The sequence below is a fragment of the Rhinoderma darwinii genome, chromosome 2 (assembly GCF_050947455.1).
Source record: "Rhinoderma darwinii isolate aRhiDar2 chromosome 2, aRhiDar2.hap1, whole genome shotgun sequence".
Classification (NCBI taxonomy): Eukaryota; Metazoa; Chordata; class Amphibia; order Anura; family Rhinodermatidae; genus Rhinoderma; species Rhinoderma darwinii.
In genome coordinates this window covers 119,140,610-119,155,638 of record NC_134688.1, presented here as the reverse complement: position 1 = coordinate 119,155,638, position 15,029 = coordinate 119,140,610, and the positions used below count along the sequence as shown (strand labels likewise).

Below are 15,029 nucleotides of genomic sequence, written 5' to 3'. Positions count from 1 at the left end.
TTTCATGGACTCTATTGAAAAAAGCTCCAAAAACGGCCATAAAAAATGCAGCGAAAATCGCGAGGGTCTTAAAAAAAACGTCTGAAAATAAGGAGCGGGTTTCCCTTGAAAACAGCTGCGTATTTTCAGACGTTATGGACTCAGCGTGTGAACATACCCTTACTGTTCACTCACTCTGAATTTAATGCTTAATCCATCTCCTCAACATAAGACTGACTATCAGCTCAATAAGGGATCAGGTTACAGCTGCCCATAGAAGTCCATGGAGAGGGAAATGAGCAGAAGCAGAGTAAGGGTATGTTCACAAAGCTTATTTTCGGCCATTTTTCGGGCCGCAAACGGCCGAAAAATTGGGAGCAGAACGCCTCCAAACATCCACTCATTGATTTCAATGGGAAAAACGGGGTTCTGTTCCGACGGCCACAAAAAAAGAAGTGCATGTCATTTCTTGAGCCGTTTTTGGAGCAGTTTTTAATTTACTCTATAGAAAGTATATATAGAAAAACAGCTCCAAAAATGGCCGTAAAAAACGTGAGTTGCTTAAAAAACAGATGACATTTAGGAGAGGTTTTCCCTTGAAAACAGCTCCATATATTCAGACTTTTTTTAGTAAGAATGTGAACATACCCTAAGAGAGATGCAGAGACGCTCCTGCAGCTTCCTAGTTAGTGTTCTATTATACCCCAGTGCCAGATTCTCAGCTACACTGCTCATTATTGTTGTATAAAAAACTCCATGCTGCTGTAGCTTCTATATATATGTGATGGAGATAGGATGGCAGGATTCTCCTCTTCTATGTGTGCTGTGTATAGAAGACATGATAGCTATTGGGCTCCACCCACTAGCTAAGAGACAACTGATAATTATAGATAGAGCCTGCAGAAGGGAAAACTGCTAAATAATGCAGAATACAAGTCATATAATGGCCATAAATAGTGCTATTCCTGAACACCTGAAAAGGTTAGGTACGCTTTAAATGCAAAAATAAAAACAAACCTTTGATATCTTCTCATTTTAGTTACTCTATAATCTATAACCTCCAATTATATAACCCATCTGCTGAGAACACAAGCTGCTTTTGCAAGACAGATACTTTATGATCTATTTTGACAACGATATTCATTTTTGGTGAACATACCCTATGTAATTATACAGTGTAGGATGACCATTTTTACATCTGTGAACTGAAATAACGTCTCGCTATAAAACAGTCAACTATGTTCAATATATCCATCTATAGGAGGTGCGTGTACATAGCCACACATATATAGGACTTCAGAAGAGAAGTTTTCATCAGATAGTGGACTCGTTGAAGCTGCTACCTTACATGCCTTTTTATTGCGTCAGGCCTCATGCACACGAACGTATTTTTGTCCTCCCGTAAATATGAGTCCTTGGTCACACGTATTCGACCCGTATTGCACCAGTATTTACGGACCCGTGCCAGTAAATACGGGTCCTGTGTCACCAGTATTCCACACGTATTTACGGGCACGTTTTCGCTGCAAAATTGCACTGCAGTAATCGGCAGCCCCTTCTCTCTATCAGTGCAGGATAAAGAGAAGGGACAGCCCTTTCCGCAGTACAAGTAAAAGAAATTCATACTTACCCGGCTTGGTGACGCGTACCTCTCTTGACATCCAGTCCGACCTCCCTGGATGACGCGGCAGTCCATGTGACCGCTGCAGCCAGTGATTGGCCTGTGATTGGCTGCAGCGGTCACATGGGCTGAAACGTCATCCCAGGAGGAAGAAGCAGGAAGTTCTGGGTAAGTATGAACGTCTTTTTTTTTTTACAGGTTGATCTATGTTGTGATCGGTAGTTTCTGTCCAGTGTGCTGAAAGAGTTACTGCCGATAGTTTAACTCTTTTACCACCCTGGAGAGTGACTATTCACTGACGTCGTCTAGCAAAGCTCCCGTAATTACGGGTGCACACACAGTCACCCGTAATTACAGGAGCCCCATAGACTTCTATGGGCTGCCCGTGCCGTAATTTACGGCCTGAAATAGGACATGTTCTATATTTTTCAACGGCATGGGCACTTTCCCGTAAGCATACGGGGAGGTACCCGTGGCCAATAGAAGTCCATGGGCCCGTAAAAACGTGCCGTAATTACAGCCCGTAATTACGGGTGTTTTTACGTTCGTGTGCATGGGGCCTCAAGCTGTATTGAATGAAGAGTTAGCAAGTTTATACATTTTCAAACTAGGATAAGGTTTACCACATATGAATTGCAATCTGTCAGTGCTGGTAATCCAGGAAACCCTAAAAAAAAATCCCACTGGCTCCACCATGAGTAATCCACATCAGAAATAAATAAAAAAAAAAAAAAAAAAAAGTATAGGATATACCATAAAGCCCTGATTAACTAACGCTATACCTCAAGTGCATGATATTTTATCAGACACTTCTAGCAAACACCATGCCACAACCAATAAAACTCCAATTCGAGAACAGATTAAGGTCGGTTTCACACACACAGCACGCTTGTATATATATATATATATATATATATATATATATATATATATATATATATACACACACACACACACACATACACACACACACACTACCGCTCAAAAGTTTAGGGTCACTTAGAAATTTCCTTTTTTTGAAAGAAAAGCACAGTTTTTTTTCAATGAAGATAACATTAAATTAATCAGAAATACACTCTATACATTGTTAATGTGCTATATGACTATTCTAGCTGCAAACGTCTGGTTTTTAATGCAATATCTACATAGGTGTATAGAGGCTCATTTCCAGCAACCATCACTCCAGTGTTCTAATGGTACATTGTGTTTGCTAACTGTGTTAGAAGGCTAATGGATGATTAGAAAACACTTGAAAACCCTTGTGCAATTATGTTAGCACCGCTGTAAACAGTTTTGCTCTTTAGAGGAGCTATAAAACTGACCTTCCTTTGAGCTAGTTGAGAATCTGGAGCATTACATTTGTGGGTTCGATTAAACTCTCAAAATGGCTAGAAAAAGAGGGCTTTCCTATGAAACTCGACAGTCTATTCTTGTTCTTAGAAATGAAGGCTATTCCATGCGAGAAATTGCCAAGAAACTGAAGATTTCCTACAACGGTGTGTTCTACTCCCTTCAGAGGACAGCACAAACAGGCTCAAACCAGTGTAGAAAGAGAAGTGCGAGGCCCCGCTGCACAACTGAGCAACAAGACAAGTACATTAGTCTCTAATTTCAGAAATCGACGCCTCACAGGTCCTCAACTGGCAGCTTCATTAAATAGTACCCGCAAAACGCCAGTGTCAACGTCTACAGTGAAGAGGCGACTCCGAGATGCTGGCCTTCAGGGCAGAGTGGCAAAGAAAAAGCCATATCTGAGACTGGCTAATAAAAGGAAAAGATTAATATGGGCAAAAGCACACAGACATTGGACAGAGGAAGATTGGAAAAAACTGTTATGGACAGACGAATCGAAGTTTGAGGTGTTTGGATCACACAGAAGAACATTTGTGAGACGCAGAACAACTGAAAAGATGCTGGAAGAGTGCCTGACGCCATCTGTCAAGCATGGTGGAGGTAATGTGATGGTCTGGGGTTGCTCTGGTGCTGGTAAAGTGGGAGATTTGTACAAGGTAAAAGGGGTTTTGAATAAGGAAGGCTATCACTCCATTTTGCAACGCCATGTCATACCCTGTGGACAGCGCTTGATTGGAGCCAATTTCATCCTACAACAGGACAATGACCCAAAGCACACCTCCAAATTATGCAAGAACTATTTAGGGAAGAAGCAGGCAGCTGGTATTCTATCTGTAATGGAGTGGCCAGCGCAGTCACCAGATCTCAACCCCATAGAGCTGTTGTGGGAGCAGCTTGACCGTATGGTACGCAAGAAGTGCCCATCAAGCCAATCCAACTTGTGGGAGGGGCTTCTGGAAGCATGGGGTGAAATTTCTCCCGATTACCTCAGCAAATTAACAGCTAGAATGCCAAAGGTCTGCAATGCTGTAATTGCTGCAAATGGAGCATTCTTTGACGAAAGCAAAGTTTGAAGGAGAAAATTATTATTTCAAATAAAAATTATTATTTCTAACCTTGTCAATGGCTTGACTATATTTTCTAGTCATTTTGCAACTCATTTGATAAATATAAGTGTGAGTTTTCATGGAAAACACAAAATTGTCTGGGTGACCCCAAACTTTTGAACGGTAGTGTATATATATATATATTTATTTACATTTTCGGTTATGTTAGTTTAACCCCTTAGTGACCACCAATACGCCTTTTCGCGGCGGTCACTAAGGGGCCTTAGGCTAGCCCATCGCCTTTTCACGGCGGCCCAGTCTAAGCCCTGCACGGGTGTCCCATGCAGGCTGGAGCCGGGGCTCGGCTGTCTGATGACAGCCAGGCTCCTGCTCCAACGACCGCGATTGAAGTTTACTTAGATCGCGGCCATATAACCCGTCAAATGCGGTGGTCAATAGCGCATAATTTAACTTGTTTACAGAGGTAGGGAGCTCCCTGTCTCATCCAGCGGCAGCCCGCAAATGCAATCGGGGGCCTCCGATGGGGTGCCATGGCAGCCGGGGGCCAGTGTGTAAGGGGGCCTAAAGAAAAAAAAATTAAACTACATCAAAGGGGTTACACTATAAAGCCATTTCTAAAGGCCCTTTTACATCGACCGATAAGCGGCCGGTGCAGTGAGCGCCGATCAACGAGACATTGTTGATCGGCACTTGTCCGCTCCTGTCATTGATAATCTTTTACAACGATACGACCAGCAGATGATCGAGCGTTTGCTCATTCATCTGCTGATCGTTACCCTATTTACACAGGACAATTATCGGCAACGAGCGTTATATGAACCCCTTTAGACCCTGTGATTAAATGGAACCAGAGTAGGAGCCGTTAGTTAAAGGGTTACTCCTATCGAAAACATTTATGATATGCTCCATCATGCCTAGTGAGGTTGCCGTCAGGTGGAGAATGAATGGAGGTGGTGAAGCATGTACGCAGCGCTCTCCATTTTAATCTATGGATCTACGCCTGCGTTCTCGACATAGGTGTGGGTCCCAGAGCTGGGCCCTGCATCTATCAGACATTTATGGCATATCCCATGTCTAAATGATTGCTTGTTTCCGATCACTGCCCTGTGTATTCAGGGCAACGATCAGCTGATGAACAAGAAAACACTCATCGGCTGATAATATTTTATGCTGCATAAACTATATGATCTTTGTTGGCAGCATATCTCCCTGTGTAAACAGGGAGGTGTGCTGCCGACATGATGGAGACACCGGCTATCACCGGGTGCCAGTGGGATGAGAGGGAGCTCCCTTCCTCTCTCCAAAACAAGTCCGATGCGGCACTCGCTATTGAACGCCACATCTGAGGGGTTAAACATGTGAGATCGATACTTATATCGATCTCACCCAGTCGAGCAGGGACGCCCCCAGCCCTCAGCTACCTCTGGCAGCGGAGAGCAGGGAGAATTGACAGCTCCCTGCTCTGTTTACTTATTCCGATGCAGCGCCGTATAAAGGCTATTACATCGGAATAAAGCCCGTTAGTGGCCACCGTAAAAACACTATGGGGCGGTTACTAACGGGTTAAACAGTCACCAGGGTTTATTATTAATAATATTTATATAGCGCCAACATATTTTCAGACGATGCGGTACCACACGAGGGGTTACCATGAAACCACATGCGTTTGTCATGTGGTTCTCTGCCGCTCGGAAAGTACTGCAACGTCTGAATAGACCCAAAAATAAATATCTCGGCAGGTCACAAGACTATTCGTTGCATCCAAGCTAAAGTACAGTAACAACGAAAAGTTAAACCACAAATTTTTTTTTCCCCATTAGCTGATCATGTTCTAGTGAGAAATCCCCTTGAAATTTTTCAATGGATAATACCCATACACAATCTGACTAACTTCCTCTTTGTGGTTTAAAGGAAACTCCTCAGAAAAAGACAAGAACTAAGTTCCCTATAAACTATGAGATCATTAATCATCCTCCCTAAAAACCTGGAAGTGGTGTCAAAGCCCTATAACATGGGTGTCGTAGCTTTTTGTCAAAGTGTGCCCAAAATCGTAATCATTCCCCGCTAGGCAATTAATCGAAAAATAATCGAAATTCAGCGCAATTAATCGATGTCTTGCAAATTTCAGTTTTATCAATTATTTTCTCCCGATTTAAACTGTATCCGCATCTTTAGGACGCAGAGTTGAATCCAACGGTAGAGCGAGCAGGGGACCGTAATTTCCCTGCTCTAGCATTCGCTATGTATCGCCAGACGTGAGGCAGTGACGTCATTGTGCCGGTCTGCGCCGAGCTGCACAGACCAGAGGAGCAGCGGTATCTCCTCCACTAGTCATTGGAATGGGGTTAGGCGAGTATGTATATTATTTTTATCAGGCACTATTGGGGGCAACTGTGGGGGCATTGTACTGTGTGGAGGCAGTTATGAAGGGCATTATACGGTGTGCAGGACAGTTATAGAGGGGATTATACTGTGTGGTGGCAGCTATGGGGGGCATTATACTGTGTGGAAGCAGTTATTGGGACTTGGGGGGGGGGATAAATATTAATTTAATGGTGTAGCGTGCAAAAGGGGTGTGGCCTAAATAATCATTCAATTATCGTAAGAGTGGTTACATGTTCAATCGTGATTTTGATTTAGGTCACAATTGCCCAGCCCTAACCTAGCCTGCCAAAATCTTCCTGTCTGGGGACAATGGTAGTTGATGGAGTTGGAGTTTTTATACTACCAAACCCATTGTCTATACTCCTGCCACACACATGGGCCAGCAAGTCTAATACACAACTCCCATCCCATTGTGATCTAGTCAGGTGAGCCATGAAACTCTAGGGATTCAATGTGATGGGCATCTTTTCATATGCATCATAGCAGATACTCCAGGAATACCACCTTCTGAGAAGCGGCAGTCATGTTTGTAACAGGTTAAACAGGGTATGAGGAGGGGATTTCCTGTGTTTTAAATGGTTATTTCTGTAGTTCATTATCCATTGTTCAGTAGTCTTTCCGCCAGTAAACGCTTTTTACCCCTCCCTGATGGAGACTTTTGAAGAATACACAGTAGTATCTTTTCATCATACGTTTACAATCTTACAAATTACATGCTTTTTGGGGTTTTTTTAAATGAAAAAAAAACAAAAAAATAACTAAAAATAAAGCTGGCAATGCACTTTGAATAGCTGTCAGGAAAACAGCTATGCCCCCCAACTCCCACAAAAACACATACACTTGGATCAGCTGAGCGTGTATGTTTACTTCCATAGGGAGATGTATATGCTGCTGCCGGACATCCCTGGCGCCACTTATCTCCAGGGAGACAAGTATGTTAAATCCAACATGCCTTACCTTTATGTCACTCAACAGCAGACAGTAAAGCTTTCCCATGCAAACTAGATTGTTACGATACAGAGTCAATACCGTGGCATCCACTGACAATTGGTTCATGTGATTGGTCGGCTTAAGATATATTCCCTGGTATCTCTCTAGAACAGAATGCCCTTATTTTTTTGGCTGTCAACCTCTGGTCCATGAAATTCCAAAGTCATGAAAAATTATTCTTGTAATCCACATTTTACGGGAACAGTAAGGGTATGTGCACACACACACACAAACTCAAAAACATCTGAAAATATGGAGTGGTTTTCAAGGGAAAACAGCTCCTGATTTTCAGAAGTTTTTTAAGCAAACTCGCTTTTTTCGCTGCATTTTTTTACGGACGTTTTTGGAGCTGTACTTCTATAGAGTCAATGAAAAGCGGCTCCAAAAACGGCTCAAGAAATTGACATGCACTTCTTTTTTTGCAGGCGTTTTTTTTTACGCAGCCGTTTTTCAAAACGCCCTGCCAGAAAAGAACGCCGTATTACCTATTTAAATCAATTAGTGAATGTTTGTAGGCGTTCTGCTTTACATTTTCCAGCCGTTTTTCGGGACGTTTACGGCCCGAAAAACGGCTGGAAACACTACGTGTGCACATACCCTAAGGGTATGTTCACACACACTAATTACGGACGTAATTCGGGCGTTTTTGCCCCGAATTACGTCTGAAAAGTGCAGCTTGAAAGCGTTGACAAACATCTGAAACATCTGCCCATTGAAAGCAATGGGCTGACGTTTGTCTGTTCACACGAGGCGTATATTTACGCGCCGCTGTCAAATGACGGCGCGTAAATAGACGCCCGCGTCAAAGAAGTGACCTGTCACTTCTTGGGGCGTAATTGGAGCCGTTATTCATTGACTCCAATGAAAAGCAGCGCCAATTACGTCCGTAATGGACGCGGCGTTCAAGCGCCTGCACATGCCGTTACGGCTGAAATTACGGGGATGTTTTCTCCTGAAAACATCCCCGTAATTTCAGCCGTTACGGACGCTGTCGTGTGCACATACCCTAAGGGTATGTTCACACGGCCAAATTTCAGACGTATACGAGGCGTATTTTGCCTCGTTTTACGTCTGAAAATAGGGCTACAATACGTCGGCAAACATCTGCCCATTCATTTGAATGGGTTTGCCGACGTACTGTGCAGACGACCTGTTATTTACGCGTCGTCGTTTGACAGCTGTCAAACGACGACGCGTAAAAATACAGCCTCGTCAAAAGAAGTGCAGGACACTTCTTTGGACGTTTTTGGAGCTGTTTTCTCATAGACTCCAATGAAAACAGCTCCAAAAACGGACGTAAAAAACGCCGCGAAAAGGGCGCGAAAAACGCCGCGAAAAATGCGAGTTGTTAAAAAAACGTCTGAAAAGCAGGGTCTGTTTTCCCTTGAAAACAGCTCTGGATTTTCAGACGTTTTTGTTGACTACGTGTGAACATACCCTGAAGGTGATGTGGGAAGTTCTTGTACTTCTACTTGCAGTCATCCGGAATTTTCATGAAAAACTTTTGAACAAACAAATTAAAACAAGGGTGTGCAGTTTTGTTTTTATTGTCCACTTGAGCAATAGATTGAGGGTATGATCACACGACCTCTTTTCAGACGTAATTTGAGCGTTTTACGCCTCGAATTATGCCTGAAAAGACGGCTCCATTACGCCTGCAAACATCTGCCCATTGCTTGCAATGGGTTTTACGATGTTCTGTTCAGACGAGGAGTAATTTTACGCGTCGCTGTCAAAAGACGGCGCGCAAAAAGACGCCCGCATCAAAGAAGTGCGTGTTTCTTCTTTGGACATTTTTGGAGCCGTTTTTCATTGACTCCATTGAAAAACGGCTCCAATTACGTCCGTAATGGACACTGCAAAAAACGCGAGTACTTGCAAAAACTTCTGAAATTCAGGAGCTGTTTTCGCCTGAAAACAGCTCCGTATTTTCAGCCGTTTTTGCTCACTGCGTGTGAACATTCCCTTATTTGTTGTCAAAACCTCATCCAATAAAACAGGACAAATAGCAGGAAAATGAAGACATTTTGTCAACCAATGTATATTGAAAAATAATGCCTGAAAGTGGAGCGTGATACCAATTAACAGTCAGTCGCTAAGCAGTTAATTATGGAATCCTAAATCTCTGGCAAGATTAAAATGGACAATCCCAGATAATCTGTGATGGCCTCATGTCAGCCATCCCCCAAGCACTTCTTGTGAAAATCTAATCTATCTAGATTAGAAGCAAACTGAGCCCTAGCTTCTAACATTACATAGCAGTAGAGCGCTCGCAGACAGGTAAAGAATTGACAGTTGTTCTCTGTTGGTCTAGAGATGTCTAATGCTCCTTAAGAAATAGCTGTCTATTGGAGCAGCCTCGTAGCACACCCCCTCTGTAGAGTTATGCGCAAATTCCTCAAATCCCAAAAGGGACTTCACTGAGAAAAGGGAAAAAATCTCCTCTGAAGAAAAAATAGAAAAAACAGAGAGAGAGAGAGAGACAGCATTCATCGAGACCTCCAGACCTAAACATATAGTCAAGTATATGAGCACTAGTCACCACAGGCCGGATCCATAGCAAGAGAGGCATAACGAAAACTCCAGACAGACCGAGCCCAGACAGGGTACTACAGTGCCAGCAACCGGGAAATAGGCAAAACCAGACAGACATCACCATCACATAATATACGCAGTTAGGTCGTACATCACAATGCGTGGTCTGCTATTTCATAGGACAGACGTCTCCTACTGCTGGATGCCCACAAACAAGTGTGAATTATCCAATACACGAGATAAACCCAGGATAACAGTTCAGGTAAAAAAAATATGCATGATGTTGTACTCGAAGGTTCAGTAATGTGGAGATCTGTAGCACCCAAATGCAGATTCTAAATGTGCCCTTGCCTGGGTCACAGTTAGGGTATGTGCACACACACTAAATACGTCCGTAATTGACGGACGTATTTCGGCCGCAAGTACCGGACCGAACACAGTGCAGGGAGCCGGGCTCCTAGCATCATAGTTATGTACGACGCTAGGAGTCCCTGCCTCGCTGCAGGACAACTGTCCCGTACTGAAAACATGATTACAGTACGGGACAGTTGTCCTGCAGCGAGGCAGGGACTCCTAGCATCGTACATAACTATGATGCTAGGAGCCCGGCTCCCTGCACTGTGTTCGGTCCGGGACTTGCGGCCGAAATACGTCCGTCAATTACGGACGTATTTAGTGTGTGTGCACATACCCTTAATATTCAGCCAGGTAACACCAATTACTCAGCCCTCACCCCGGGTATCTCCAACACCACAGTCCTCACCCCGGTTATCGCCAACACCACAGTCCTCACCTCGGGTATCGCCAACACCACAGTCCTCACCCCGGGTATCGCCAACACCACAGTCCTCACCCCGGGTATCGCCAACACCACAGTCCTCACCCCGGGTATCGCCAACACCTCAGCCCGGGTATCGCCAACACCTCAGCCCTCACCCCGGGTATCGCCAACACCTCAGCCCTCACCCCGGGTATCGCCAACACCTCAGCCCTCACCCCGGGTATCGCCAACACCTCAGCCCTCACCCCGGGTATCGCCAACACCTCAGCCCTCACCCCGGGTATCGCCAACACCTCAGCCCTCACCCCGGGTATCGCCAACACCTCAGCCCTCACCCCGGGTATCGCCAACACCTCAGCCCTCACCCCGGGTATCGCCAACACCTCAGCCCTCACCCCGGGTATCGCCAACACCTCAGCCCTCAACCCGGGTATCACCAACACCTCAGCCCTCACCCCGGGTATCACCAACACCTCAGCCCTCACCCCGGGTATCACCAACACCTCAGCCCGGGTATCGCCAACACCTCACCCCGGGTATCGCCAACACCTCAGCCCTCACCCCGGGTATCGCCAACACCTCAGCCCTCACCCCGGGTATCGCCAACACCTCAGCCCGGGTATCGCCAACACCTCAGCCCGGGTATCGCCAACACCTCAGCCCTCACCCCGGGTATCGCCAACACCTCAGCCCTCACCCCGGGTATCGCCAACACCTCAGCCCTCACCCCGGGTATCGCCAACACCTCAGCCCTCACCCCGGGTATCGCCAACACCTCAGCCCTCACCCCGGGTATCGCCAACACCTCAGCCCTCAACCCGGGTATCGCCAACACCTCAGCCCTCACCCCGGGTATCACCAACACCTCAGCCCTCACCCCGGGTATCACCAACACCTCAGCCCTCACCCCGGGTATCACCAACACCTCAGCCCTCACCCTGGGTATCACCAACACCTCAGCCCTCACCCTGGGTATCACCAACACCTCACCCTGGGTATCACCAACCAGTGAACTGGAATGCCAGGTACTAGGAACCACTCAACATGGGCATCGCTAACTAGTCAGCTCTCAACCCAGGTATCAACAAAAAACCTCAGCCCTTATCCTGAGTATCACCAACCAGTGACTCAACCCTCATCCAGAATACTGCCATTCACTTACCAACGTAATAGAAAGCTTCACAGAAATTGTACGAGGTGAAGAAAGAAAAGTGGGGTACGTGAACCCTCCCCCTCCTCTATAACCCCACACTCCATTATTTAGGTGCGGACATTTCATGAGCGGTCAGTCATGTGGAGCTCTACCACAGCGCCCCGTCTGCAGACACTACTCCCTCCCGGACAGAACAGCATATAACACCACGGGAACAAGAAAGGAACTTCACAACTCACCAACACCAGAGCGAATCTTTCCTCCAGCTCCCCCGGGTCCGGCATCGGAACTTTCAGAGGTAATAAGGGGGTTCCCGGGACTCCCCCCGCACTCTCCGCGTTACCCATGTTTGGGACCCCGGTTGACTGCACCCCAAAAGCCGGGTGTCCCCCTTATTCCGTGCGCGCCCCCGCTACACCAACAAAAAGTCCCCGGGACCCATCCTTTGTACTAGAGAGTCCCGCCTCGCAGCCCACACTATGCTCAGCTCCATTCACCCCAGCCGCACACTCTAAGCCACGCCCCTCATCACTGTACCCATTGGTACACTGCCTGATACAGTATCCTCTCATTGGATCAAAAGTTGTCTGTGGAATTCCAGTCACACAGCGCCCCCTACTGTTTTCGTAAGACAGGAGGATGCAACAGTTATAGTGTAACTTTTTACAAACTTTGTAACGTATAGACGCTGCTTCCAGTCCTAGGATCCTCTTTTATGAAGTGATCATTGAAATCATCGGGTTGTGACATCATCCACCAAGGTCAGGTCAGATGAAATGCAGCCTTGGCTGTCCCACTCTCCCAGGTGTCCCATCCCCCTGTTCAACTGTCCCTAATGGTCCCAACAGCTGGGAGGACCTTCAAAAATTGTAAATCTGCTTACAGTAAAATATGTGGCTGGAAATAGTATAAACTGCTGTCATGTGGTTTGAGTCCACAGTCTTGGATCTGGGGTGCAAGCTTCAAATGCCTATCCTCAGAGTCTTCAACAAAGGAGAAGATAAATTCTAAAACCTCATCTTCTGTAAGACATTGCCGGAAAGTGTTATTAGATATTGAAATTCAAGGCCAAGCAGTCTTCAGAATGGCTACTAATTTCCCATGAAAACAAGTCTGTTCTTCGCGCTAGAAAAGTCTTAGGAACAATATATAAATATAAATCTCCATCCACATCAATGTCCACATCCTAATGGAATGGGATAGTGGCCGCCAGGATGTGGATGATATGTATCCATTCTACTGTAATTACTTGTTATCAGGATGTCACCCTGTACTTGAGCGGATGATGTCACGTGAAAAGTCTTACATGTGACATCACCTTCTCAAGTACAGGAAGCCATTATAATCTCATTGATGTCACAATCATTGTGTCCAAAATTAAACTGAGGATTCGGAAGGTGACTGTTCAGGTCGGTGGGTTAATAAGAAGAGGACTTCAGATACTAAGATGCCTACCTTGTGCTAGCATGTATGTGGACTAGAAAGCTGGGATATGTGAGATATAAACTATGTGCACGCAATAATGTCCCTTATAAATGTACATAAAAGACTATTTAGTTTAGAGGCCTAGAAGGTCATAGAGCACATTTGAATACCACCAATCAGAGACCATGTATAATTTATGCATGGCGGTTTTCAAAATTGTAACTAATTTCTGATTGGTTGCTATGGACACCAAGGCCATTGTTTTTCTAAGACAGTTTTGGGAGATGAGGACTATGGTGGACTACACTGTGATAAGGACAAATAGTTGTGTACATCATGGAGAAGATAGAAATGATCACTCAGGGTCATAGGACATTTGTTTAGGTCATCTTTAAATTGCTTCTAGGTGTTTACCTGAATTTTTCATTATTATTTTTTCCAGGGAGGAGATCTGGACATCAGGAGGATAACTTGTAACACAGGCTTTGTAATTGTTTGATCATAATATAAAATGTAAATTTCCATAGATGTGTATGAATAAAATATCTGTATATTTGCTCCCACTGACACCCCATCGGCACCCTGTGACTTGATTGCGAAGTGTCAATGGGTTTTCATGGCAGCCGGTGGCTTATTGAAATCAGAGGTAGGGCCTAATAGGATGCCTGTCAGTTTTACACTGACAAGCATAAGGGTATGTTCACACGTCTTAACAAATTACGTCTGGAATTACGGAGCTGTTTTCAGACGAAAACAGCTCCTGAATTTCAGACATTTTTGCAAGTGCACGCGTTTTTCGCGGTGTCCATTACGGACGTAATTGGAGCTGATTTTCAATGGAGTCAATGACAAACGGCTCCAATTACGTCCCAAGAAGTGACATGCACTTCTTTGAGGCGGGCGTCTTTTTACAGAACACTGTAAAACCCATTGAAATCAATGGGCAGATGTTTGCAGACGTAATGGAGCCGTCTTTTTTCAGGCGTAATTCGAGGCGTAAAATGCCTGAATTACGTCCGTAAATAGGCCGTGTGAACATACCCTAATACACTGCACTACATAAGTAGTGCAGTGTATTATGCAAGTAATCAAACGATCGCATGGTCAAGTCCCTTTGTGGGACTAATAAATCATATTAAAAAAAAGTTCAATAAAGTGTTCATAAAAAATTTTAAGTTCGAAAAAAAATAAATTCTTTACAAATTGCTTTGTTATGGAAACAAAGAAAATAAATCTAAACATAATGGCATTGCCCCGTCTGTAAGGACCTGAAGTATAAAATTACCACTTTATTTATCCCGCATTGTGAACACTGTAAAGAAAACCTAAAAAAAACAATGCCAGAATTGCTGGGGTTTTTTTTTGTCATTCCGAATTATTTTTTTTGTGTGAAAAAAAGCAGTCAAAAACTTGCATTTACCCCAAAATGGTACCAATGAAAACTACACCTCAACACTCAAAAAAACAAGCCCTCATACATCTCTATCAATGGAAAATTAAAAAAATGTATGACCACGGGTGTGCAAAGACCTCCCACAATTTGGACGCACCAGATCGGACATAAAAAAAATTAACTCACCGCTCCCATTTTCTCTTGTCCGCTGGATCACTTCAGACTGCCACATTAGGCTGTGCCGGAGCATATAGAAGGTCCTGGCGCCGGGCAGTGTCAGGACATTGTGTGCGACACAGCACATGACATCCTGACGCTGCCCGGCTTTAAAACCTTGCATTGCATGC

At 44.9% G+C, this 15,029-nt stretch overlaps 1 protein-coding gene across 4 annotated transcripts in view; it reads right to left on the bottom strand.

The window, feature by feature from the left end:
- The window catches only part of FMNL3 (formin like 3), a 154,738-nt gene extending 142,376 nt beyond the window's left edge, over positions 1-12,362 (bottom strand). For all 4 annotated transcript variants that reach the window (XR_012881386.1, XR_012881387.1, XM_075852225.1 and 1 more), the window contains exon 1: positions 12,104-12,362. Coding sequence is in view for 2 of the 4 variants with exons in the window: in XM_075852225.1 (XP_075708340.1) it covers positions 12,104-12,211 (108 nt within the window). In the remaining 2 variants the exon portion in view is untranslated. The remainder of the gene's footprint in view (positions 1-12,103) is intronic.
- Positions 12,363-15,029: the final 2,667 nt, after the last annotated feature.